The sequence below is a fragment of the Miniopterus schreibersii genome (genome assembly GCF_964146895.1).
Source record: "Miniopterus schreibersii genome assembly, chromosome: X".
In the NCBI taxonomy this organism is placed as follows: Eukaryota; Metazoa; Chordata; class Mammalia; order Chiroptera; family Miniopteridae; genus Miniopterus; species Miniopterus schreibersii.
The window spans coordinates 67666044-67690817 of NC_138104.1; the positions used below are offsets into that span (position 1 = coordinate 67666044).

Consider the following 24774-nt stretch of genomic DNA (forward strand, 5'->3'; position numbering starts at 1 on the left):
GCAGCACCCCAGATCCAAGAATCCTGTTCTTTTCCTTTACAGCATAACCTGCTATTTTGAAATTAATTCAAGTGCGTTTCTCTTCCACCCCTACCTTCCCCGCCCCCCGCAAGTGTGCGCCCACACACAGATACGTTCACAGGAGCTCTTAAGGGCAGGGATGTGGCCTGGTTTTGCTCACAGATGTATTCTCAGTGCCTGGCGCAGCCAGGGCTCACATCTTTAATGAATCAGTGAGGCACTTTGACCCCTCCAGTGGGGCCTGACTTCGCTCTACTTCACCCGAGGTTCTCCTCTCGCCACCCTCACCTCGGTCCAGAAGGCGCCTGGGGGGGGGGGGGGAGGGGTCCTTTACATTCCTTCTTTTCTTTTTTTCGTGGGCTTGTCAGTTCGTTCACTCGCTCATTCATTAGTTCATTATTACATTCAATACACTCCCCCCCTCACGCCTCGGTCGGACAAGCACCACTCCTCCAGCCTGACCTGACCCTCCCCCCCGGGCCCCAGTCCAGCTCCTTTCCCTCCCCGCCCCCTTTCTGAGCCAATCGGAGCCGGTGGGCCGGGCGGGGCCATGATCTGGGCGGGGCCTCGCTTCCACACTACCCCTGGCTGCGCCCGGGGCTCCGGAAACGCGCCGTGGTGCTGTTGGGCTCAGCGGCGCACGGGCGCGGGCGGCTCCGTAGCGCTTCCTGCCACGCCGGGCCTGCCTGGGCCGACCCAGCGCCGCTTAGCCGAGGGCCGTGCGTCGACCACCGCCGGGCTGGGGTGAGCGTGCAGACCACGGGAGGATATGCTCGGAGCACTGGAGGGTGTGCAGAGATGGGTGATCGGTTGGTCCGCAAGGGGATGTCCTGGAGGCTCGGGACAGTACGCGGGCCGCCGGTCAATGTGCGGGGTGATAGTTTGGGCCGCGGAAGGATGCGCAGGGGGATGACCCGGGAGAATGTGGGGTTTGGGGATGAGTGTTTCGGGGATTGTGAGGTGGGGGATGGACAGTCAAGCCTTGTTGGGGGGACGTCTTTGGGCCCGCGATAAGCTGTTTTGCCCTGGGGCCCGCCAGAGGGGGAAACGGGTCCGGGGTGGCCCGTAGGAGGGGGCCCGAAGGCCTTCCCACAGCGGGCAGGCGAAGGTGGTCAGGGGCGGGAATCGCGGACGTGTGGAGGCCTACCCTGCTTTTTGGAAGATGTTAAGGAGTGGGAACTGGTCAGTGTGGGAAGGAAAGGACTGCCCTAAGTGTAATGGAGGCCGAGGGGTAGGGGGCGTTTGGTGAGTATTTAAAGGACATTTCTCCAGTCTGGGGGAGGGGCTGAGCCGCAGTCTGGGGCGTAGGTGAGTGAGCTGGGGAAGGTTCCTGCTAGTGGAGTCCTTCCTTTTCTTTTGGGTGGGGGTCGAGCCTCTTCTTGGCGGGGAGGATGGGGACGGGTAGACTAGAGCCCAAGGTCTCTGAGGGAGGGGGAGGGGCAGCCCTTGCTCAAGGCCCTCGGTCTGATCTGGGCTTTATCTGTCGCCCTTCTGGGGGCCACCATCTCCTGCTCCAGTGCCACCGCTCCTAAGCTCCTTTGCTGCCTCCTTTAGTCTATATTTGGGTGATTAATTACATGTCTTTTTCCATCCCCCCCACTCGCCTGCCGCCCAAAGCCCATGGTCCCTTTCAATCACCACCACCCCCAAATACTGGCCCTCTTCCCGGAGGTCCCACCCTGTTCCAACTGACACCCTCCAGGCAGCGTTTGCCTAGCCCAGCTGCCAGCCGCCAGCCCCCTCCAGTCTCCTTGGTCAGTGAAATATTTCTTCAACCTCAGACGCAACATTTTTCCTTTACCAAAGGATTTCAGATGGGATTGCTAGAACAGTACCTCCTCTGGGCACTAATGCTGCCTCACCCCATCCTCCATCCTCCCTCCCCCATTGGGCCTTTAAGTAGAAGCAGCTTGCACAGTGCCTGGCACAGTCCAGTCCATTCCCAAAAAAATCCCTGGAGCTATATTTAGGATCCTATTGAGCAGTGATTTCCAGCCTTCTTTGGGTGAGAGACCCCTTGGAAAATCACTAGAAAATGTGAATTGTTTTCCCAGAAGTCTGACAGCATAGAGTAAGATTCCACTCAGGAGGCTCATGGGCTAGAATCCTGTCTGCTGAGCTGAGGTGAGGAAGCCTCCAGATTTTAGATGGCCCAGTGCTAAGGAGAAGCAGCTCTGTGTCCCAAACCCAGTGCTGATTAGAAATGCAGACTCCTTGGCCCCACCCACACCTGCTACTCTGCCCCTTGAGTTCTTAGCAAACCCCAAGTCAGGTTTCTAACCCACTGATCCAACCCTAGCCCTAACCTGCCTGAGCTCCTCAAATGGCCCAGGGATCCCTTGGGATTTGCCCCCACCCTCATTTAGATTCTTTCATATCCAGGGCAGTGTAACCTAAATGAAGCTATGCTTACAATTTATTTTGATTTTTACTAAAATGGCATGCATCTTCTTGGAGAAATGGGAACATAAACTTTTCCTCAATTAAGAACAACAAACACTACAAAATCCCCTTCTGGTCTACCTTCTGGCTTTTTATAGAAGGGAAAGAAAATGGAAACCTAAACAGAGAGGGACAGGTGCCCAGGCAGAGTGAGAGAGGAAAACTGAGGAAGACAGAGACAGATGCCTCCCACCCACGCACACAGAAAAAGACACACACAGACAAAAACATCCCAAGAGAAACAGACTTTTCTTGGTGAAACACCCTCTCTTTTGGCCCTTTAGAATTCTGCCACTTCTAGTAGCAGCACATTTGCACAGTATAAGGTGGGCCCAAATGGGGCCTTTGGGAGCCCCATCCTGGCAAGACAGGTAGAGAGCAGGCCCAGCTTTAGCCCAGGGGCTCAGTGTCCTGGCCTTTCCTGGTTTGGGGGGATCAGGATCTTGCAGGGTGTGTTCAGTGTCAGCCTGTCCTTTGGTTGAGCACTCACAACCCCAAAAGATATGTTCCCAAGTCTCCTTCTGTTCCCTTGAATTATTTCAGTCCAACAGGTAGAACCTTATCTGGTTGACTAATTGCTCAGAATTGTTCCAAGACATGGTGAGCCATGCCTGTGTGTCCCTTTTGGGTAAGTCTGGGTGTTTACAGACCATGTCTTCTGGCCTTGCTGTTAGAAGACCCCATAGGTGGGGATGCAAGATGGTGAGAAGTATTGTTTCCATTGTGGAAGTGACTATATTTTCATATATGCCAGTGTTGCTGCACTGTCTTTGCCCAGAAACAGTTCTCTCAGTCTAAGTGACACAACTCAAGGAAGAACATGTATTCAGTAAGGAAAACTGGGAATCCAGGTGATCATTAGGATGGGAGAGGGAGCTGAAGACACCTATCTGAATTAGATGCTGAAAAAAGAGGTCTCTTGTGTGACCTAAAAAGACATCCCCCTGAGACATTTTTGCTCTGGCCCAGAACCAAACTGAATACCATGAGCCACCTGTTGTCTTCTGGGGCCTGTGGACATTCTGCTACAGGTCCTTATCTAGATACTCCAGGGAGTCCAGGTGTTTCTGGCACCCCTTGGAAATTTCCAGAAGCTGTCAGATCTAATTTGGTTGGCCTTGCTGCTTGCCCTCTGTCCCTACTGCCCAGGAACTGGCAGCACCTGCTGAGGAGGTTGCTTGGCTATTTGTGCCATGGAATTGGTCAAACACTCATCTTTTAGGCTACAAATCGACCTTTAGTAGTAGCCAGATATCCAGAAGAGGGATCCTCAGCTCAAAGTCGACCAGAAGACACCTGATACTTTTTGTGATACAGGTTGGTTTTTGTCTTCATTGAATTCAACTCTTTCTGTTCTTTCTGATCTAAGTGGAATAATTATTTTGATTCTTAATGTTTCTGATTCCCTATTGAAAAGTCTATTTAAATTTAAATAAGTTGGTTAAAATTCACATTGCTATCTAAAGCACTATCAGGACCACTTGTTCACGTGATGCTCTCTCATATTTTACAAAGCATGGTTTTTCTGATTGCCAGGCAGTGGGTTAGTGTGGACAAGATTTCCTTGTGTTCATGAAACAGCTGCAGTGGCTGTGGCACTTGACTAGGTTCAGGGCAGAATCTGAAGTCAACTTAAGGGCTCTCAGTCTCTGGGAGCATATAGTCATTAGACTACACTACACATCTCACTTAAAGAAGGAAGGTAGTATTATTTATATTAAGAGGCAGAGATTTGTCTTCTCATATCTTTCTCTGAACTTGCATTTCCTGGCTGTGTAGGGGTGCGCCTTATGAGATTTGGGGCATGCTTTTCCACGGTGACTTACTTCGAAGGTCAGCCTCACCCTCTGTATCCATTGGGTACACTACAATGGTTTTCATATTCTGCCTAGAATTGCTTTGACCTTGATTTCCCAAGGTCCACTTTTGGAAGGCAGCAGACACCTGTTTTTGTCACTGGTCACTGCGTCCAGCTTCTTTTCCAGATTAGTTCCACCATTTTAAAATAGAGCCATTGTGCATCATGGCTTCTAAATGATCAGATTGTCTCTGGGATTGATGATAATTTTATTTTTAACTGCAGTGGGAGTTAATGTGTATTATCTTTTTTAATGCTTTATCTTTGCTTCTTCTAAAGCTTTTACCCGATATACTTGGTTAATTATGCAGAGTTTAGCTTCCTTTTGTGAAATCAGGGCTCACTTTTCCCCTCCTGTTTTTATGAGCACCTTCTAAATTATTTCTGTGTCTGTGTGCTCTGTCTCTGTGGGTGGTGATCTGAAGTGCTCTCAGGTGAAGTCCCTGGGCAAACCTGGTACAGGAAGGGCCATTCCTGTTGCTACCTGGAAAAGAATAATGAACGATTCACTTGGGGGTTGTGGCTGCAGAATTTCAACAGTTAATCAGGCCAATTAAGTGAACACTTCGGTGGGATCTGCTCAATTAAATGGAACACTTCAAGAGGATTTGCTCAGTTAAATGTGGGTGGCTTGGAAGAACTGAGGGAGAGAGAGGGGATGATGTATGGTATCTGATGTGTTATCTATAGTGCAGTGAGGGCCTATTAATAGGATGATTTAAAGCCAATACCCCAAATTCATATATACCATCAGGACTCACCTATCTTCTGGTGACTGCCTATCTTCTGGTGTTAGAGGGTCACATGTTATTTCTCTTTTCTCTATTGTGGTTCAAAAAGTCTAAAATCTTGGGAGCTGGACCTTAAGCAAGTTACTTAACCTCTTGGATCCATGACTTCCTTCTCTGTAAAATGGGGGTGAAATAACTACAGGTTGCAATAATTAAATTAAATTTGGGGAAGGGAGAAGCACATTGCCAAACCCTTAGTAGGTACTCTGTAAATGGAAGTTTTCTCTATTTAGCATGCCCCTCCCCCTCAGTTTATCACTGCCCACTCAGTGCCAGGATCTGCTGCAGATGTTGGAGGTCGGAGTGACCAAGAAAAAGAAGGCCCTTGTCCTGTAGGAGGTGACATTTCACCTGGGAGAGTCAGGTAAAACCAAGCAATTTCAGAGGATAATTTTTAGGTAGTAAAGAGTGATACAAGTAAACCCTGATGGGGCTGGAGAGTGAAGATGTTTGGGGAGGTGACACTCAAGTGAGGTCTGAATTCTTAGAAGAAGCCACCTGTGTAATGGTCAGAGGCCCTGAAAGGTATTGCCTTGGCATATCTAGGAATAATGAAGGTCAGAGTGTCTGGAAGGAATGACTGAGGTTTGGAGTGCAGAATATGGGTCTGGTGGGCTAGGCCAGGGCCTTGTAGGGGGTTAATAAGGACTTACTTAGCTCTCTGGCCTGAGGGTTTGTAACAGGCTATCTTTTTCATACGGTGAATGCAAGGTGTTCTCACCCCCATTATACTTAGCAACAAAACCTCAATGTCAATTGGAAGTAAATTTTAATAAATGAATTGTATAAGTAATCTATGGCCAGTTCATTTTGAATTGGAAGCCAATGTCAAATCAGACATCAAATGTATACCAGGAAGAATCCAACTGCTCAGAGAGGGCCCTGCCCAGGTGATGGTGGGACACAGAGGTCTTGGCTGCTGGGCACTTGGGGTTAATTCACACACAAGAGCTGGGCAGCTGGTTAAAGATGAGAATGGGGCGTCTGTGGATGTTGGGGCCAAAGAAGGCCTGCTCACACCTGTCCATGGCACTGACAGCCTGTGGGGGGACAACCCTGTGGTACTGCCTCTAAGCTTTCTGGGACTACCCACACATTCCTGCCAGCCCTTCTTCCCTGTGCCTGCCTTGCCCATGTGGGCACCTCAGGGCATTGCCCAGCTTCGAGGCCTCAGCCCTGTCCTCTTGCATGCTGACCACCTTTTTTATCCAAAGTCTACCCACATCTTTTAAAATGGTTGTTTTTTTCTGATTACCAAAGAAATGCAGCTTGGTTACTAATAATTCACTCATTACAGAAACAGAAAGCAGACCTTTCTAGACCCAGACTCCACCCCAGTGTGGCACACACTGCACTATAGGTGTGCTCATTTTAGCTACAAGTCACTCTCAGTTTATTCCTTTTATCTCCAAAAAGCAAATGTATACTTAGCCATTCTCTCCCCTTTACCTACCCTCTTTCAATGATTTAACAAACAGTTCTGCCTCTCTACATCTTCTGCAAAGGAGTCTCATTTTTATAATCTGCATGTCATCCTTCATTGGCCACCTGTTGATTTTTTTTTTCCATTTTTATTTACTTTTATTCTATTTGTTGGTTAGTTGGTTTTCTGCCACCTGTTGATTTTATACCTAAGTTCTCCAGTTTTCATGCCTGCTCTGAGTTCTAGGACTCTTCAGTAACAACTCCAGAGCTCTGAGCTGCATTCTCCCACTCTCTTGTTTTTATGACATGGGGATTATTTAGACACTTCCTGTTGGTGACAGTATATTGTTTCCCATCCTTTTACTTTTAACCTATCCATGTCTTTATATTTAAAGTCTTTATATTTAAAGTTTCTTGTATATAGCATATAGTTGAGTCTCATTTTTTAAATACAGTCTTATAATCTCTATCTTTTATTTGGAGTGTTTAGTCTATTTGCATGTTTCCTTTTTATTGAATTTATTGGGGTGACACTGGTTAACAAAATTATATAGGTTTCAGGTGCACAATTCTTTTTTTACATTTTTTAAGTTTATTTTTATTGTTGACAGTATTACAGATGTCCCCTATTTCCTCCCACTTCCCCCCTCCGCCCAGCCCCTACCCCATTCTACAACACATCATCTGTATGCTGTATTGTGTGTTCTTTACCCCAAGCCTTCTTCCATCACCATTTACCCCCCTTTACCCTCTTCTACCTCTACCTATGAGTCTTTTTCTATTTTGTTTGTTAGTTTATTTTGTTCATTAGATTCCACATGAGTGAAATCATATGGTACTTGTCTTTCTCTGACTGCCTTATTTCACTTAGCATAATGCTCTCCCCCACCCACCCCCCAAAAAGCTATGGTACATTTACACAATGGAATACTACTTGGCTGTAAAAAAGAAGGAAATCTTACCCTTTGTGACTCCATTTGCATTGAACTTAATTATCCATATGGTTGGATTTAAATTTACCATCTTGCTATTTGTTTCTATCTGTCTCATCTGTTCTTTTTCCTTTGTTTCTTTACTGAATGTCCTGGGTGATCATTGAGGAGGACTCTCTACTCTGGTTGTTTGGGCCCTGAACATCTCTCTACCTTTGTGTGTCCTAGGAATTGTTCCAGTTACAGCTTCCTGGTCCTGCTTTCCCCATCTTTTGGAGTTTCACTCTATGCATGCATGGCTTAGTAGTCTTACGAAGATTTTTTTGGAGCTCTTTTTTCTGCAAAGCTCCCTCCTTTCTGGAACTCTGCTCTGGAACTTCCAGCTGCCTTGAACACTAATTTGTGTCTTGAAGCCACTAAGCTCTGTTTGGGTCCCCCTTCTCTACACTCTCAATCTGGAAATTGCTTCCAAAGAACTGGTGATAAGGCTCATCTCATTTGTTTCTCTTCTCTCAGGGATCCTGAACCTGTGTTGCCTGCTGTCCAATGTCTAAAAACTGTTGCTTCACATCTATTTCGTACAGTTTTCTGCTTGTTTATGGCAGGACATTAAGTCTTTCCTTGTTACCCCATCATGGCCAGAAGTGGGAATCACCATTCATCCTTTTAACATAGCATCTAATTTTATGTAAGTCTTTCTGCTGGAGTATCTGGGTTTTGTACTCCTTGAGCTGGTATAAAAATGCTTCCTTTTCATTTAATTATAAATTGAATTGACTTTACCTGGCTTCAGAACAGAAACTGTGCTCCTGTTTCTTTAAACTCACTAAAGTGGGAGGCCTGTGATGCATACATGTCTACGGTAGGATCTTGTAATTTTTCACATATTCTGCAATCTGGAAAAAAAAGGTAACTCATACATATTATTATTCAGATCTTTCATTTATTTAGCAACTAAGTGTTTGAAGATCTTTTCTTTGATGCTTCTTTTTTGAGCTGTTTTGTTCAACTTTTCCTTTTGTCAAATGTATCACAGAAATGTCTTGTCTGTAGCTGACTCATTGTCACCTGGCAAATTGTTTCAGTGGGGTGGGGGGTGGCCGTTAAAGGGCCTTGCTACTGGTCAGAAAGTCCTGGCTCCTGCCCTTCATTGCCCCTCTTTTCTCCAATGGCCCAATCTGATGTTTTGTTGCCCTTACAAATTTGGAAAGAATCTCTCACTTCCTAAATATTTCTTGATATTCTTTTGGGAATGCTTTCTTCCTGTACAGTGTGAGTGAGCACTGACCTCTTAGAGGTTAGCTTCTAGGAGGCCTGTGGCTGGCCTGTCTCTGAGAGCCAGACTCCCCACTATCAGCTCTCTGCCTTTGCCTTCTCCTGATTGTGCCTGGGCTAACATTCACTTGTCTTGTCAGGGCTCCCTCTCGCCTGCCTGTATTCATTCTTTGCCAGTCCACTTTCCCCACTGTTGGGGGTATGTTTTCTTATACATACTCAGGCTCTGGATTGTCACTCAGCTGCTGTGGAAGAGAAGACTCATCAAGATATAAATCCAGGGAAAAGGAAATTGTTAGTCTCATCCCAGGGGACCCAAAGGCAGGGCTGCTGTCACTCGCGGCTCTTTTCACTTTCCTTAACTCTGCCTGCTTCCCGCCCCCCCCCCCCAGGTCTTGTCCTTCTCCAGGATAGAGCCCCAGGAAACTAGGTCCTGGCAGGCCCTCTTGAGATGCTGAAGGCCCAGGTGAACTGTGCTTTCCTCTGCCTAGCTTGGGGATCTGTCAGTACTCCCTGTTCTGGCCTCAGCCTCACCTCTTGCCTCAGCTGCTGCCTTCCCTCCCTCCATTTCTCCCTTCTTCAGCTTCTCTCCCTGGACTCTGCCGAGGAATGGATGCCCACTGGGGTTTGTAATCCCCATCATACCATTGGGGGAGCTAAGTTTCAATCCAGGAAAGTGATTGAACTGAGGTCCCTTGGGAGGCCAGTGCCATGGCCCAGGTCTCCTAGCACTTGATCAGGTTCTCTTTCCAGGACTTCTTGACACTTGTGGTTAGATCTCCATGTTAGCAAGGCACACTCATTCCAGCCCCTCACCTCATGTCCCTGGTGTTACTGTGCTGCCCTTACCTCATTCTAGAATGGGTAGATAACTGATTATCCCTTTTAATTCTTTCAGAATTCACTGACATTTGGCAATGTGGCACAGTACATCACAAAAAGGGAGTGGTTGAGGCTGGACCCTGAGCAGAGGACACTGGTGTATTACTGGAACGTGACTTCCGTGGGTAAGGACACCCCTAGCCCTTCCATCAGCTTCATGATCCTACGTAGCAGGAGTGGGGTGAGAGGGCTTGTGGCCCCAGGAATGGGCTCTAAGAAAATACAAGAGTCTGCCACATTCAACTTCTCACAGGGCTCCTCCATAACATCTAATGGCAGGAAAGGATGCCCCTTCAGACTTTTATTGGAAAAGAAATTAAAACAAACCAGCCACTATAATCTAGAATACTTTTTAAACCCACAAATGATACAAATTGTGTGGCCATTTTATTCTAGTTTACTGTTGAGAGAGAGGTTGGCAACAGCAAGTTCCTGTGCACCATCATTCATGCTGCATGTGTGAGGTGGGGAGGGTTCTTAGAAGAGAGACGCTGTCGTCAGGTGTGGAGTTGTGGAAGAGCATGGAGTTCAGTATGGGGCCCTGAGGAGGTGGATATAGAGAAAGGGAGGGTCAGCTCCTCAGGACGACCACTTGGCACTCTGCGGAGGTGGGCCCAGAGCCTGTCTCATCCAGCCCCTGGAAGAAGCCGCCCCTTAAGAAAGGCATTTGAAATGGATGAATGACTTCTGAAGGTCACAGCCAACCCAGACTTTGAAGATTGAAAGAGGTTCCCCTTTGAAGGCCCTGTACTCTTCTGATGTCATTTCTGGCTGCCATAACCCATTTCTTTTTCCATAAGCAGGAGTCCCTGTTTTGAATCCTGCTTTGGTTTCTCACCTGGTGCAAGGACACGTGCTATTGGTATCAGGCCCTTAACACGGATGAGCTAAGTGTTCTGGTGAGTGAAAAAGAATCCTGAAGAAATGTGAGGAAATCATGGGGAAGCCCAGCTGAGCCTTTGGAGAAAGGATATGGCTGCTCTTCAGTCACAGAAGGGGACACTTCCTCAGGACCACTTTGGTAGGAAGCTCAATCAATCAGGCCCTTCTGCCCTTTTCCTCTATGGTCCTTGCTTCCAGTTGGATGGGCACCAGCTGTTCTGACCCAGTGGCCTCCAGGTCCATCAGCTGTCTCAGGAGTAAAGCAATTCTTGACAAAGGAGAATAACCTCCTTCCCTCTCTCCCTCCCTTCCTTCCATCTGCAGACTGCAGTGACTTGTGTTTCTCATTTCAGAAAGCATCTTGGTGACTCAATACCAGAGGATGGGTGAAGACGCCCAGCCACAGGAGATGACATCCACGAGCTCCCCAAGGGCCAGTGAGCCCAGCCCTGAAGTCAAACAGAATGGGAACTCTGAGGGGAAGGGGGGGAGCCCCCAGAATCTGCCCGTAGAACATCACTTTGCATGTAAAGAGTGTGGGGATGCCTTTCGGCTTAAGGTCCTTCTGGTGCAGCACCAGAGAATTCACAGTGAAGAGAAGGGCTGGGAGTGTGGGGATTGTGGGAAGGTCTTCAAGGCTGTCTCTGAATTCAACGAACACCGGAAGAACCATGTGGCTGTAGAGCCCCGTCCTGGCCCAAGCCGGGCCCTCGATGATGCCGTGGAGAAGAGGGAGCAAATGGAGAGGGAGGCGAAACCGTTTGAGTGTGAGGAATGTGGGAAAAGGTTTAAGAAGAATGCAGGTCTCAGTCAACATCTGCGTGTCCACAGCAGAGAAAAGCCCTTTGACTGTGAGGAATGTGGGCGTTCCTTCAAAGTGAACACCCACCTCTTTCGCCATCAGAAGCTTCATATTTCGGAAAAGCCCTTTGCCTGCAAGGCCTGTAGCAGGGATTTCCTGGATCGCCAGGAACTTCTCAAGCACCAGCGAATGCACACCGGCCACCTGCCTTTCGACTGTGACGATTGCGGCAAGTCCTTCCGAGGAGTCAATGGCCTGGCCGAGCACCAGCGCATCCACAGCGGGGCCAAGCCCTACGGGTGTCCCCACTGCGGCAAGCTGTTCCGGAGGAGCTCAGAGCTCACCAAGCATCGGCGGATTCACACGGGCGAGAAGCCATATGAGTGTGGCCAGTGTGGAAAGGCCTTCCGGCAGAGCTCCAGCCTCCTGGAGCACCAGCGCATCCACACCGGGGAGCGGCCCTATGCGTGTGGCGACTGCGGCAAGGCCTTCCGGGGGCCCTCCGACCTGATTAAACACCGGCGGATCCACAGTGGACTAAAACCGTATGAGTGTGACAAGTGCGGGAAGGCCTTCCGGAGGAGCTCGGGCCTGAGTCGCCATCGGAGGACCCACAGTGGAACAAGACGCTGTGAGTGCAGTGAATGTGGCCGCGTGTTCAAGAGGCGGTCGGCGCTGCAGAAGCATCAGCCAACCCACCATGAGTAGATGAGGCCCGCAGACCCTTGTCTGTCAGTGAGTCCCTGCCCCCACCCCTGCCTCGCCCTAGAGTGGGATGGTAGAGTCAAAGGAGATGAACAGTTTTATAGCGCTTATATATTTTATAGTCAGAAAGATTGAAACCAATTTATACTGCCACCAGCAATTTGTAAGTATACATTTCCCATTTTGCCTCTCGAGAGTAGCCTTTTCCGTTTTAATTTATTTTGGCTAGTTTAGCTCGCATAAAATATTTTCAAGGTATTTAAATCTGCAGGCCTTGAATCTGAGAATGAGAGAAACCTGGATGTGGGGGTTGAGGGGGGCTTATTGGTCCTCCCCTGTAAGTTCCCACCTCAGGGAAACTGACACACAGCTATTCAATAATGGCTTCAATATAATGTGAGCCCAACTTTCCCGAAGAAAAGATTGCCCCAAAGTCTTTTGGCCTACTTGAATCTATATAAATTTTAGGGATGTAAATAGAATACTCAAATGTGTTATAATATTTAATTTATTTAGTTATACATACATATTGTAAAACACATATTATATAGAATAATATATTAATTTAGAAAATTTCCTTTTTTCCCGTGCTCCGTTCCATATCATTTTGTTCTAACTCCTCACCTGCATTTCTGACCTCACCGTCTTCACCAACCTGGGAGCCCCCTTTGAGTCATCAATTTCAAAGCACATCCAGTGGTTTTCCATCCATTCGAGCTGTGTGCCATGTAGCATTATGACAATCCCTGCACAAGGCTCTCACTAGAAATTTCCTCCCAAGCCATAAGTACATGTCCATGTAAGATTAGGACAATTGTTTTTTAAATTTGTCCCATAACTTTGCAACATAACCACTTAAGGTGTTGCTTTTTTAAATGACCTTTAAAAGCCTTTTTTTAAGCATCTAAAATTTGTCATTGTGAGATCATACTCCTAGGTTAAATTTCTTTAGTGTCCTTTTTTCTGAAACCAATTCTGTCTGGTGAGCCCCACACATATACAAAACTAGCATCACTTGGGGTTTGTTTCAGGTTAATGAGTCATCCTTAGCAGCATTATTTTGTTCAAAATTAAGTAGTTGAAAGAGCATCCCCATAGTAACAGGGACATATCAAGGACTCAAGTGAAAGGTAACACCTCCTTTTCAAGAACAATTGCCTCTCCTCATATGGGACCTAGATGGTACTTCTCCAACCCTCCGTTTCCGGCTTTGTAAAACAGGGATGATCACAGGACTACTTCCTGAGGTTATGGTGAGGACTGTGACACCATGCCTAGCATGGAGGGACACTCAGTGAAGGGCATCTGCTGTCATCATCATAGTTATTGCTATAATTTTATGGGTCATTAGTACTAGAACTAGAGATGGACCCAGGCCTCCTAACTCCTAGTCTCATCTTTTTTCTCTCATGTGATGACTTAAATACTGTCCGTTTTCTTGCATGCAAATTGTACATTCATCTCCTTTGACCAGTTATCAAGTTACCTTTGAATATATTGACTTTTTATAGAAGTTCTTTCTATATTGATTGTGATGATCTCTTTTTCAATTTTATTGCTTAGCTCTTTGTAGGAGTTTCATTACATTTTTTGTTATGCAAGCTTTTAATTTTTATGTATCCAAGCATTCACTGTTGTCCGTTAAATTGTAATTTTCATTGGTTGAGTAGTTAGATATGACATTTTCTTCTAGAATTTTAATTATAAATGAAAAGTTGAAAGCCCTGCCCCACCAGAAGGTGAATGTTTGAAGTGGGCAGGCTGGATGGGAATGGGCCAGAGAAACAGGCTCGCTCCTCATCCAAGATGCAGACTCTGTGCATGTCTGTGGGCAGTACTTGACTATCCAACCTGACCACTCAGGCACGCGAGAGAAACTTCCATCAAAGATTGGCCAGAACACTGACTGTTCCTCATTATAGCCCTAGCCATCAGCAGCAGGGCTGGGCCTCACCTAGATCAATGGGGTGGTCCAAACTTGGTCTTGGCAACAGCCATCCATCCTTTGAGCTCCTGGGAGCCTTGGCCATGTCTGGCGTGGATTCAGTGCATGAGCAGCAGATCCACCCAAGAGACATCTCCTCCAACATAAGAAGACTCACCTGACAATGATGTCACGTGAATTGTATCCTCCTCTTAGTGACTCTGGAACAAGAAAGAGGTCGGTTTGGTGGCTTCCACTTTTGGCAACTAGGGGGAAATTCACCCTAGTTCTGATGTCACCTCCTGTAGCCACACCTAAGAGGAACAACAGAGCAAAGGCTCAGAGAGAAACCGTGCCCCTCTGATGGCCTGCATGTCATGGTGATAGAAGCTGGCCACAACAGGCCTAGGCTGTGACTTACAGCAGGTGTGCCCAGGAGGGGCAGTAAAACAAGGGTTAGGAGGGCAATGATGCCCTTCTGATGGCCCGTGTGGCATAGAAATAGAAGCTGGTCATTCTGGGGCTAGGCTGTTACTTCCAGGAGCCTCTTCCAGGAAGAATAGCAGCAAGGGCTGGCCAGGAGCTGGCCCTTCCTGCAGAGCCCACGGGTAGAAGCCGCCACACAAGCTGTGGTGTGACTTCCCAGCAGCTGTGCCTGGGGTCAGAGGTGGGGACGGAGGGCACTAGAGGGCCTGGAGAGGAAGTGTGCCCTTCTGATGGGCCCACTGAGTCTGAGGCAGAGCTTCCCAAAAGCTCCCATCCTGGGAAGCAGGGTCCCACAATGCCTCCTGTGACCTTAGCCAAAAGGTACTCTGGAATGCCCCCCAGGCCACACCAATGGCTCTCTGTGACATTTCCATCCTGAGCCTCAGGCTGGAGAGCCACCAACAGCACTTGTTACATAGCAATTCCTTCTGCTCTGTGGGCTTCAGTTCTTGCAGTAGTTGTGAATCTGTGTCTGAGATCACTACTTCCTTCTCTCAGCAGTTTTTCTCTTTTCAAGCTGTTATGATGTGTTTGATACAAGTGTCATTTGGTAAGGAATGGTAACGTCCACGGGGGGGGGGGGGGGGCAAGTCTGGCACCTGTACCTGCAAGTACTCTGCCATTTCTTGCCCATTCACTAGGCATTTGTCGGGTTTTATGAAGGATCCAGATGCAGTATTAACTCTGAACTTAGCATCATCATCACTGCCTTGTTTCCTCCAGCTGGGACACGGTGTCCTGCCATCCCATCATGCCCTTCTTTACTTTTTTCCATTTCCAGTTCTATAATTTTCTCTCAAATAAACCCTTTTCCGGAGTTAACACTAAAGACCTCATCTTTTCCATCACTGTGTTTGCAGGTGAAGTCTGTGCTCCAAACACAATCAGTCTGTGGCTTTCACGTGTGTCCTGTAGTTGTGCCCAGTCCTGTTTTTGCCTCTGGTAACTTGGGGGTGGATTTCCTGGGGTTCTCTAGGTATACTGCTACATCAGATGCAAAATGTGATTGAGCTTTCTGTTATGTGTGCTTGTCTATGCATTCATGTATCTACCTCATTTCATTTTTCTTTCTAATCACACGGACCTTTTTGCAAGGGGAACAAAGAGCAGTTGGGTACATAGAATGCTAGCTCTCATTAGAAATATATCCTTTTTTTATATTCTGAAAGAAACCCTCCATTGCTTTTATTAAAGTTTTGAACACTTGCTGAAATTTTCAAAAAAAGTAATTGTTTACCATTTTTGCTGCTTGAAATTAACTGTGTTGATTAGTTGTGCCATACCCATTCTCAAATTTCCAGAATGAGCCTCATCCTATCACAGTGGGCATCCTTCTCATGTGGTGTTGCATTCTGAGTGCCCCTGGCTTGGGCCTTGTTGTGTGCCATGTGACCCTCAACCTCCTTCTAGGCCACATTAATTAAACCACAGCTGACTACCTGACTTAAGGGCAGCAACTGGTCATCAGAGCTGGCTGGAGATGATGGGCCAGGCCTTTGAAGTTCTGCAAAGAAAGGAACTAAGAAGTTTCTATTTGGTGTTGGAAGAAAGAGGGAGCACATGGTATTTAAAAGAGTTGGGCAACACTGGCTTGAATATCTATGGGTTCCTGCTAGGCACCCCAGAGCTGCCTCATTCCCAGCACCCTGGGGAAGGCCTAGACTCATGTTTTGGGATTTCTGAGGACTGCCCTCCACCACAGACTTTCTTGATTTGAGCCAGCTTGAGTGGGTCTCTGTGTTTTGCAATCTGTCAAAAGCCAAGTTATCATTTGGCTGCTTCCTGAGAAGCATCAGGTAGCTGGCTTTCCTTGTGTTCTACCCTGCCCAAGTTCCTGGCCCAAGTCCCACCTGACTGTAGTAAACACAAATTTCAAATGTGGTACCGTATTCTGTTCACTAAAATGGGTTAAAAAATATATGCCTTCTAATATCAGTGAGTTTGACCAATGCTTTTCTGTCTGGTATTCCTGTACTGACCCCAAGTTTGCCCCACCCACCGTGTTTTTGTTTTTGGAAGTGTCTCCCTACTTCCAGAAAATCATCAGATGAAGAATTGATAACTTCTCTATTACTATGTATATTTACATTCTGTAATTGCCATTGCATCAGTTTGGATGTTTACTTTCAAAAGTAGGAATGGTCTCTTTAAACTTGACCTCGGTATTTGCATATCTGAGAACACTAGCTATGTCCTGCCCCAGTTCGTATTTCAGTTGTTGGCACTCTATTCTCCTTCCTCCCAATCTCCTTAACTTGTCTGTTTATGGCACTTGACTATAATCAGCCTTGCACTAGAGCTTCGCCCTCCCTGCCCTCCCCCACCCGCTAGATTGTGCGCTCTTAGAAGACAGGGGTGGTCCTTAATGTCTGATTCCCCTACCAGATCTAGCACAGTGCCTTGCATCAAGTAGATTTCAATAAATATATGTTAAATGGCTTCGGTCTCCTTGACTTATTTTGTCAAAGCTTAGTTTATCAATTCTTCCCTTGCTTTCTTCAAGCTCTGGAGTTCTCCCCTATCCTGAAGTCCAGGTGCTGTCTTGACTTCCACTTCCTAGACACTCAGAGGAGAGAAGAGATGTCCTGATGAGGGAGGGCTGGTTTTTGTTTTGTTTTTTGGAAGTTTGAGCTCCCCCTTGGCAGAAGGGGCCTTTGATTCAGCCAGGTGCCTTCTCCCACCCTGGCTGGGGCTCTCCCTCAAGTCTGAATTCCAGGTGGGAGCAGAAGACCAGACTGGACTCTGAGCTCCTCCCCTAGGGACTGGGAATGGGGTGACAGAAATAGCTTCTGGGACTTGAGAATCGGCCAGCCTCTTTGGGCTGGGTGGGCATGGGGGTGAGGAGGTCAGTCCTCTTGGTAGCCAGTGGCTGGCCCTCTCTCTAATGACCATTGTCTCATAAAAGGCAGGTAATGAGGAGAGGGCTCTGGCTTCCTGACCCTCTCAAGTGCAAACAACTCAGCTGTGGAGTCAGTTATCTGATCCTGGAAGGATAAGCACCGAGTGGGTTCCAAGAGTGCTTGTGTTGAGCCTTTGTGGTCCATGATGTACCCCAACAGGTGGGAGCAACATTAGAAAGGAGCATGACTCCCCCTACCAGCTCAGTCTCCCTGGAGGTTCCCAGACAAAGATCACACTGTCAATTGACAACTTCTAAGCAAGGGGTATGATAGCTCCTTGCCCCACTTACAGCCCAGCCATTTCTGCTTGCAAGCCAGAAGTTTGGAAAAAACAATTTATTTGCTTTGCTGATTTCGTGATGTGCTTGCTGCTGAGAATTCCACCTATTTTTCCTTAAAATGTGCAAACTCTGTTCTGGAAAACTTTGGTTTTACAAAAGTCAAGGCCACAGATCCATTTGGACACCTAATACCAGGTCCCAGGGTAGTGACAGCCTGGGGCTTTTCTCTTGGGGCCCTGTGAGCCTCTAGGAGGGGTTTGAGAATGTTCTATGCGCCTGCCTTTGGGAGCCCTGTAGCCTCTCCAACATCACCCTCTGAGCCCCCCCACCCCCAGAAGTCTTGCTGGTCTGGGAGTTCAGTCCCCAGAACCCCACCTTGTTGCCCTAGTCCAAGCTCCCAACCACATGACCCTCTTCCCTAACCCACTTCTGTCCAGCTTGTGGCCCACCTGGGAGGAACCACTGGCATTGTCTCAAACTGTTCGGGCTGCTATAACAAAAATACCATAAGTCAGGTAGTTTACAAACAACAGACATTTATTGCTCACAGTTCTGGAGGCTAGAAGTCCAAGATCAAGTTGCTGGCAAAGCCAGTGTCTGGTGAGGACCTGTTTCCTGATTCATAGATGGATGTCATTTTGCTGTGTCCTCATATGGAAGAGACAGAGGAGCTCTCTGAGGTCTCTCTTATAAGGGCACAAATTCCTTTCATGGGTGCTCCACCCTCATGACTTAATCACCTCCCAAAGGCCCCAGTCCTAATACCACCACCTTGGGAGTTAGGATTTCAATGTATGAATTTGAGGGGGGACACAGACATTCAGTCCATAACAGGCATGTAGATAGAAAGAGGGGCTTCTGCTTTGAAGCTCACTGTGTTTTAACCTAGTATCCTCCTAACCCATTATCCTCAAGTTTCTACCATCACAAACCCCTTCAAGAGTATCTGCTGTGCCCTGGCCAGTCTGGCACAGTAGTTAGCGCATCGGCCCACAGACTAAAGGGTCTCAGGTTCAGTTCTGGTCAAGGGCACGTACCTTGGTTGTAGGCTCCAGCCCCAGCCCCTGTCAGGGCGCGTGAGACACATCAATGTTTCTCCCTCTCCCTTCCACTCTCTGAAAAGCAAGGGAAAAAATATATACTCGGGTGAAGATTAAAAAAACAAAAAAGAGCATCTGCTGTGGCCCAGGTCATCACTGGAATACTGGGCTGAAATGTATTTCATTCAAATGGCTGACTGCTGGGCTGCCACTAGCCTCACATTGAAATGCTCCTTTGGCCTGAAACCATCACACTGGTGATGAGAGAAAGAAAAGAGAAACATGTGGGCAAGAATGCCCTGCCCACTGTTGACAGAGATGAAGGCACTTGGCCTTCTCTTGGATTTATGTGTTTACGAGTTTTACTTACACATTGGTGAGCTGTTTGAAATTTTTCCCTCTGAGCGCCTATTATTCCTTTAATTAAAAGACACTTAAGTATATAATAAAAAACACGCCCCCCCCCACCTTTTTTCAGGCAAGACAGGTCAGAAATACCCTGTGTTCTCTCATCCTTACCCCTTTTCTGTCCCTCATTCAACAAGCATCTATTGAGCACCTGCTGTATACCAAGCTCCAAAAGCGAATGACAACCTCTGCCATCAAACACAGAGCGCCAGAACAAGACAGATGTAGCGAAAATGTCACCACAAGTGGACTCCTAGGATTTATGTGCTTTAGTGGGTGCCAGTTACACTTCAATTTTTAAAACTACAGAGCCAAACACACACAATATTAGCAAACAAATCCCCCTCCTTCCATGCTCAGGTTCTGCTGATTTTACATTCCAAGGACCTCCATGCTCTGCCTTGGCTGGGAGGGGGCCTCTCCATCCCCCCTGGGACATCTTGTGCTTTCATACCCAACCTCACTGCCTAGGAGTGGCCTAAACCCCAAGACTGGGAGCCCCTAAGGCAGGGTGGGGCAGCTGACTCCTTGGGGATCCCTGTGCTGTGCACTTACCCACTTTGCATGCACCTCCCTTCCCGTCCTCCAAACCAAGAGCAAAGCAGTGGAGATGATGGATCAGATTGTACACTGGGGGCAAAAAGACCCATCAGGGCTGGGCCAGCCTCAGAGTCCATGGCAGTGCCCATGATGCTGCACAACCTGGTGGAAGTCGACAAGGAGCTGGTGGGCAACTACATGGAGCTGGGGACTGGTGCATCCAGAGGATTCTGTGGCATGTCCAGGTGGGGGACAGGAGGCTGACGCCAGCTTCCAGATGGGGCCTGAGTGCTGGGGGCAGGCCAACCCCCACTCCCCACCCCTCAGGGCTTCTCTGCCTACACCCCCATAAACCTGGGCCCTGCTGGTCCCCTTTACAGATGAGGAGACACAGGAAGGCTCCGTCAGGGAGAGACAAGGCCCAAGACCCTCTTCAAGGTAGAGGGAGCTGGGTGGGGCCGAGGGCAGGAGGGAGGGTTCCAGGCACAGCAGAGAGCAGGAAACCCAGACTCAAATCCTTTCAGGCTTCTGTATGTTACAGGACAGCTATTTTGGTTACAGTGGTAGAATCTCCTGGTTGGAGGTGGCAGGTGCCTGGAGGATGGGGTGCAGCCTCAGCCTTGACTCAGAAAGGCCCTCAAGGCCAGGAGCTGCCTGCACACTGGGCAGCTGAATGGAAGGGACCTAATGGTGGAGGTGGGGACTGTTGACCCTGAACTTCGAGAAGATTCACAGCACTAAGCCAGCTACTGAATGGCATGGAAGACACATTTGGCCAATGCTAGATGGCCAAGGCCAAATCCCAAATCTCACTATCAGGAAGTGAGTTTCTGAGATTTAATAAGTCTGAAATTTATCTCTAAATGTACCTGTTATTATAACGTTTTCCACTGTCACCCTCCAACTTTCAGGGTTGACCTTCTGGTGCAGGAACAGTGGTCTCAGCCTGCAGCTGACTCTTGGGTCCCTGTGTTGTGCACTTGCCCACTTTGCATACACTGCGTGGCAATACCTAACACTTTTCGGGAAGCCCACTGCATTTCAGACGAAAGGTTTCAGTAGCTTGTTTTCCAGAAGGAACTTTGTACCCTGGATTAACAGTTTGGTCAAATCTCAAAAACCCTTTTCTTTAGTTATTGAAAACAGTTGGTGTCTATAGCAGTCCTTGTGACAAGATTTCCTTTACATTTTTCAGCAACTGTTTTCCTAAAGTATTTTGTGAAGTCTGGCTTGAAGTTAGTTTAGGTGAGGTCAAAATGTATTTTGAGAACCTCACTTTTCTCTAAAACTTGATTCTTTTCTTCATATGTCCACATTATTATTACAGGGTCAGAGATGATTTATAAAATACACAATTGCATACAACTTTGGAGATTTTCCTCCTGAAGGTTCTGCCTTATTTCATTCTTGCAAAATGAGAATTCCCTGTAGGACTTTTTCTGAAAACACTCACGACCTAAATGGAATCAAACAGCTGAATACTAAATTCTTCTCTTTTTAAAAAAATACATTTTTATTGATTTCAGAGAGAGGAAGGGAGAGAGAGAGATAGGAACATCAATGATGAGAGAGTCATTGATAGGCTGCCTCCTGCACGCCCCCAACTGGGGATCGAGCCAGCAACCCGGGCATGTGCCCTGACTAAAATCGAACTCTGAGCTCCTGGATCCTAGGTCGATGCTCAACCGCTGAGCCACACCCAGCCAGGCCTAAATTCCACTCTTAAAGTGCTATTACATAGTGCTACAAATGCCGTACCCATATATCAAACCACCAAGTAAGATTATTATCCTGTGTTGTACTATTTTTAAAAATGTATAAACATTTTCTACACACTTACACATACACTGTCTGTACACATACACTAGAGAGTTACTCACATCATATGTTTATTCTGAAACTTGCTCTCTTCACATAATGAGACATGCCTGGGAGAGAGATTTTAACTACAGCTCAGTATGATAAGCACAGCACCAATGTAGCTTGATTTCTTCCCCACTTCGCCTCCTTGGTAAACATTTGGGGGTCTTGCAGGGTTTTGCCAATGGGAACAATGCTGCATGGGCAGCTTTGCCCCATCACACAGGTGCAAGCACTGCAGTGGGATTGGTGCTGAGTTAGGTAGCACAGCGCTAGAAAGCTTCAGCAGAAATCAGCTATAATGCAGCAGCTTAGAGAAGACAAGATCATTCCTCCCTCATGTAAGTCAGAGCCGATCAGTCAGGTTGATGGGGCAGTTCCACTCCACACAGTCACTCAGGCACCCCAGCTCCTTACATCTGGTTTCTCCTCTCTCCTCTAGAGTAGTGCTTCTCAAACCATCTATGGTAAAAGATCAGTTTATATCCCCCAATCCATTGCAGGACAAGACTTTGGTAACAAGCAATAAAGATATCATGGTGATGTTGAATACCTATAAATGCTTCACAATGCTCCCTCCTGATACCTTATTGTGAACTGCTAATACATGGCTTGTAGTCCAGGGACCATGCCCAGGAGCTCAGCTGGAGGGCATTGCCTCAGCTGCGGGTTCAGCTCCCGAAAGGTCATATCTATGCCCTCTCTCCCCAGCCCTGTACTTCATTGACATTTTCCTGATTATTCCTGATTATTAGGGTAGTCACATTGAACATCTTTTTAAATATTTATAGACAATTAGCATTGGCATTTTCTGCAAACTTCTTGTTGAAATTCTTTATTTTTCCCATTGACATATAATTCTTTTCATATGCTTGATATTAACCTTTCATCTGTCATATTGCACATGTTGCATATACTTTCTTCCACACTGTTCTTTATTTTAACTTAGTTTTTAGTGCATTTATTGTGAAGCATAGGTTGTTTTTTCACCTTGATGCTGTCAAATGTATCAGAATTTTCTTTTATGGTGTGCACTTTGGGCCTCATTTAGTAAGATCTTAATCCAATGATTAGAAAGATATATGCCTCTATTTTTCTTTTTATAAATTTGTTTTTATAGTTTTATTGTTTATATTCATGTTTAGATTTTTTAATCATTCAGGAATCTTTTCATCTATGATATCTGGTTAGAATCTATTGTTATATTTTCCTTACATAGTCACTTGTCCCAACACCATCCTTTTCTTGATTAATCAAAATACCAAATTCATTATGTGGAACAGAAGCTCTATGCTTCCATAACAGAGGTTTTGTTTCATTCACCACTAAAACAGAATCTGACACATCAGAGACTATCACTGTTTGTCAGTGAATGAAAGGATGGGTGGATGAACACTAAATTGCCAAATTTTCTTGGGTGTGTTTCTGGAATTTCTGTCATTCTATCAACTATGCTTACTCTTGCATCACTACTGTTTCAATTACTATAACATTATAATATGATTTGATATCTAGTAAATTCTTTCTTTTAAAATTTTTGGCCAATATTGTGAATTTTTCTTCAGAATGGATTTAAGAATCATCCCATCAGTTTCCATTAAAATCTCCTAAGGACTTTCATTGCAATTGCATTGAAGTTATAGACTAATTTCAGGGGCACTGACATCTTTCAACATTGAGTCTTTTTCTTCAAGAACATGATATAGCTCATCATTGACTCAGGCCTGCTTTTATATTTTTCTTCTTCACATCGGTCTTATACATTTTAATACATTTTAGTCTGAAGCATTTTATAGTTTGTGTTGCTCTTGGGATCAGGTGTTTTTTAAATATTCTATTTGCTGGGACAACAAGATGGCAGCGTAGGTAAACGTGGTACCTGCTGCCTCCCACAACCACATCAAAATTACAACTAAAATACAGAACAACCATCACTCAGAACCTCCTGAGATCTAAGATCCTTGAGCAACCTTATAACCATTGAACCATTGAAATGAACAGAAGCCCTACAAGGAGGGAACTGAAAGAACAACAGACCGGTAGGAGGGGCAGAGACGTGGGCAGATCGGGGCTGAATCTCAGAGACATAGCCACAGGCCCACACCTGGTGCTGTGGTTTAAACCCGGGAGGGATATCTTGGGGTGGAGGTTTCCCAGAGGAGTGAGGGGTCCCAGCCCCACATCAGGCCCCCAGCCCAGGGCTCCAGGGTTCCAGGCCTGGGAAGAGATGTCCGCACAACTTTGGGATGTGAAAACCAACAGGGACTGTCACTAAGAGACGCAGAGGCAGTTGGAGTCCCAGGCAGCTCTTCTTAAAGGGCCCACGCATGAACTCACTCAGACCCGCTCTCTCTGAGCTCCAGCACTGGGCAGCAGCTTGGAAGGAAACTGGAACATTTTGGGAGGAACTAACTTGCCTGGACTCTGGGAGACAGCTGGAGAGACAGCTTTCTCACAGATAGAGGAGCTGGCAGAGGCCATTGCTCCTTTGGTGAGTCCTCCCCGCACAGAGCCGGCAAGCAGGCAGGCGCCTTCTCTGAATCTCCATCAACCTAACTCACACTTTTCACCCCACCCTGGTGATTCCCAGAGACCCTGCCCCTCCCTACTTGCAAGCTCATCCAAGCCACTTCCAGTTGCTTTTCTATGCAAGTGGCCTCTCTAGCCTCAGGCTTAGAACTTTCCTAAAATCTCTCAAACAAGCAACAGCTGGCCTCAGCATTCCCTGTACCTCTTGATAAGTGGCCTCAGGCTTGGAACTAGTGGCAGCCAGCAACAAGTTCATAGCTTGGCCTCTCCTGGACACCTCCAAGCCCAGCACACATAGAAGCCATCTATGGATTGCTGTGTAGCTCATGCTGGGTGGCCCTGCGCAAGGCACAGGCAGAGGATGACTTTGCACCTACCGGGAGGCCCCAAAGACAGTGCACCTGGTGGTCAGCTTTGACCACACTGGATTACAACCCTATCACATCTATAAGTGACACACTCAACGGGCAGACTTGGTGAGCACCAAAGCTCCACTGAAGTAAATTCTGCTCCAGAGGGCTGTCTCCACCACAGCAGCTCTTTGGCTGTAGTTGCAGCTGGTCCTCACAGCTGATTGGCCTGGGGGTCAATTCCTCCCAGCAAAGCCAATAGCAACCAAGGCTCAGCACAACAGCCCACACAGGGGAGCACCTAGAAGGCCCAGCTCAGGTGACTTGGGAGACTGAGCTACTAGGCCCTACAGGACACCTACTACACAAAGCCACTCTACCAATTCCAAGAGACATAGCAGCTCTACCTAATACATAGAAACAAACACCAGGAAGCAACCA

At 47.0% G+C, this 24774-nt stretch overlaps 1 protein-coding gene across 1 annotated transcript; it reads left to right on the forward strand.

Moving 5' to 3' along the window:
* Window positions 1–623: 623 nt before the first annotated feature.
* Window positions 624–16864, forward strand: ZNF275 (zinc finger protein 275). The gene is made up of 4 exons (XM_081124865.1): window positions 624–765; window positions 3613–3780; window positions 9643–9751; window positions 10862–16864. Exon 4 carries the CDS (start codon window positions 10891–10893, stop codon window positions 12016–12018), a length of 1128 nt encoding a protein of 375 aa, XP_080980991.1. The 5' UTR covers window positions 624–765; window positions 3613–3780; window positions 9643–9751; window positions 10862–10890; the 3' UTR covers window positions 12019–16864.
* The last annotated feature ends 7910 nt before the right edge of the window (window positions 16865–24774 follow it).

Coding starts and splice junctions, on each gene's coding strand:
- ZNF275 (XM_081124865.1), top strand. CDS start 10,891: ATGGGTGAAGACGCCCAGCCACAGGAGATGACATCCACGAGCTCCCCA.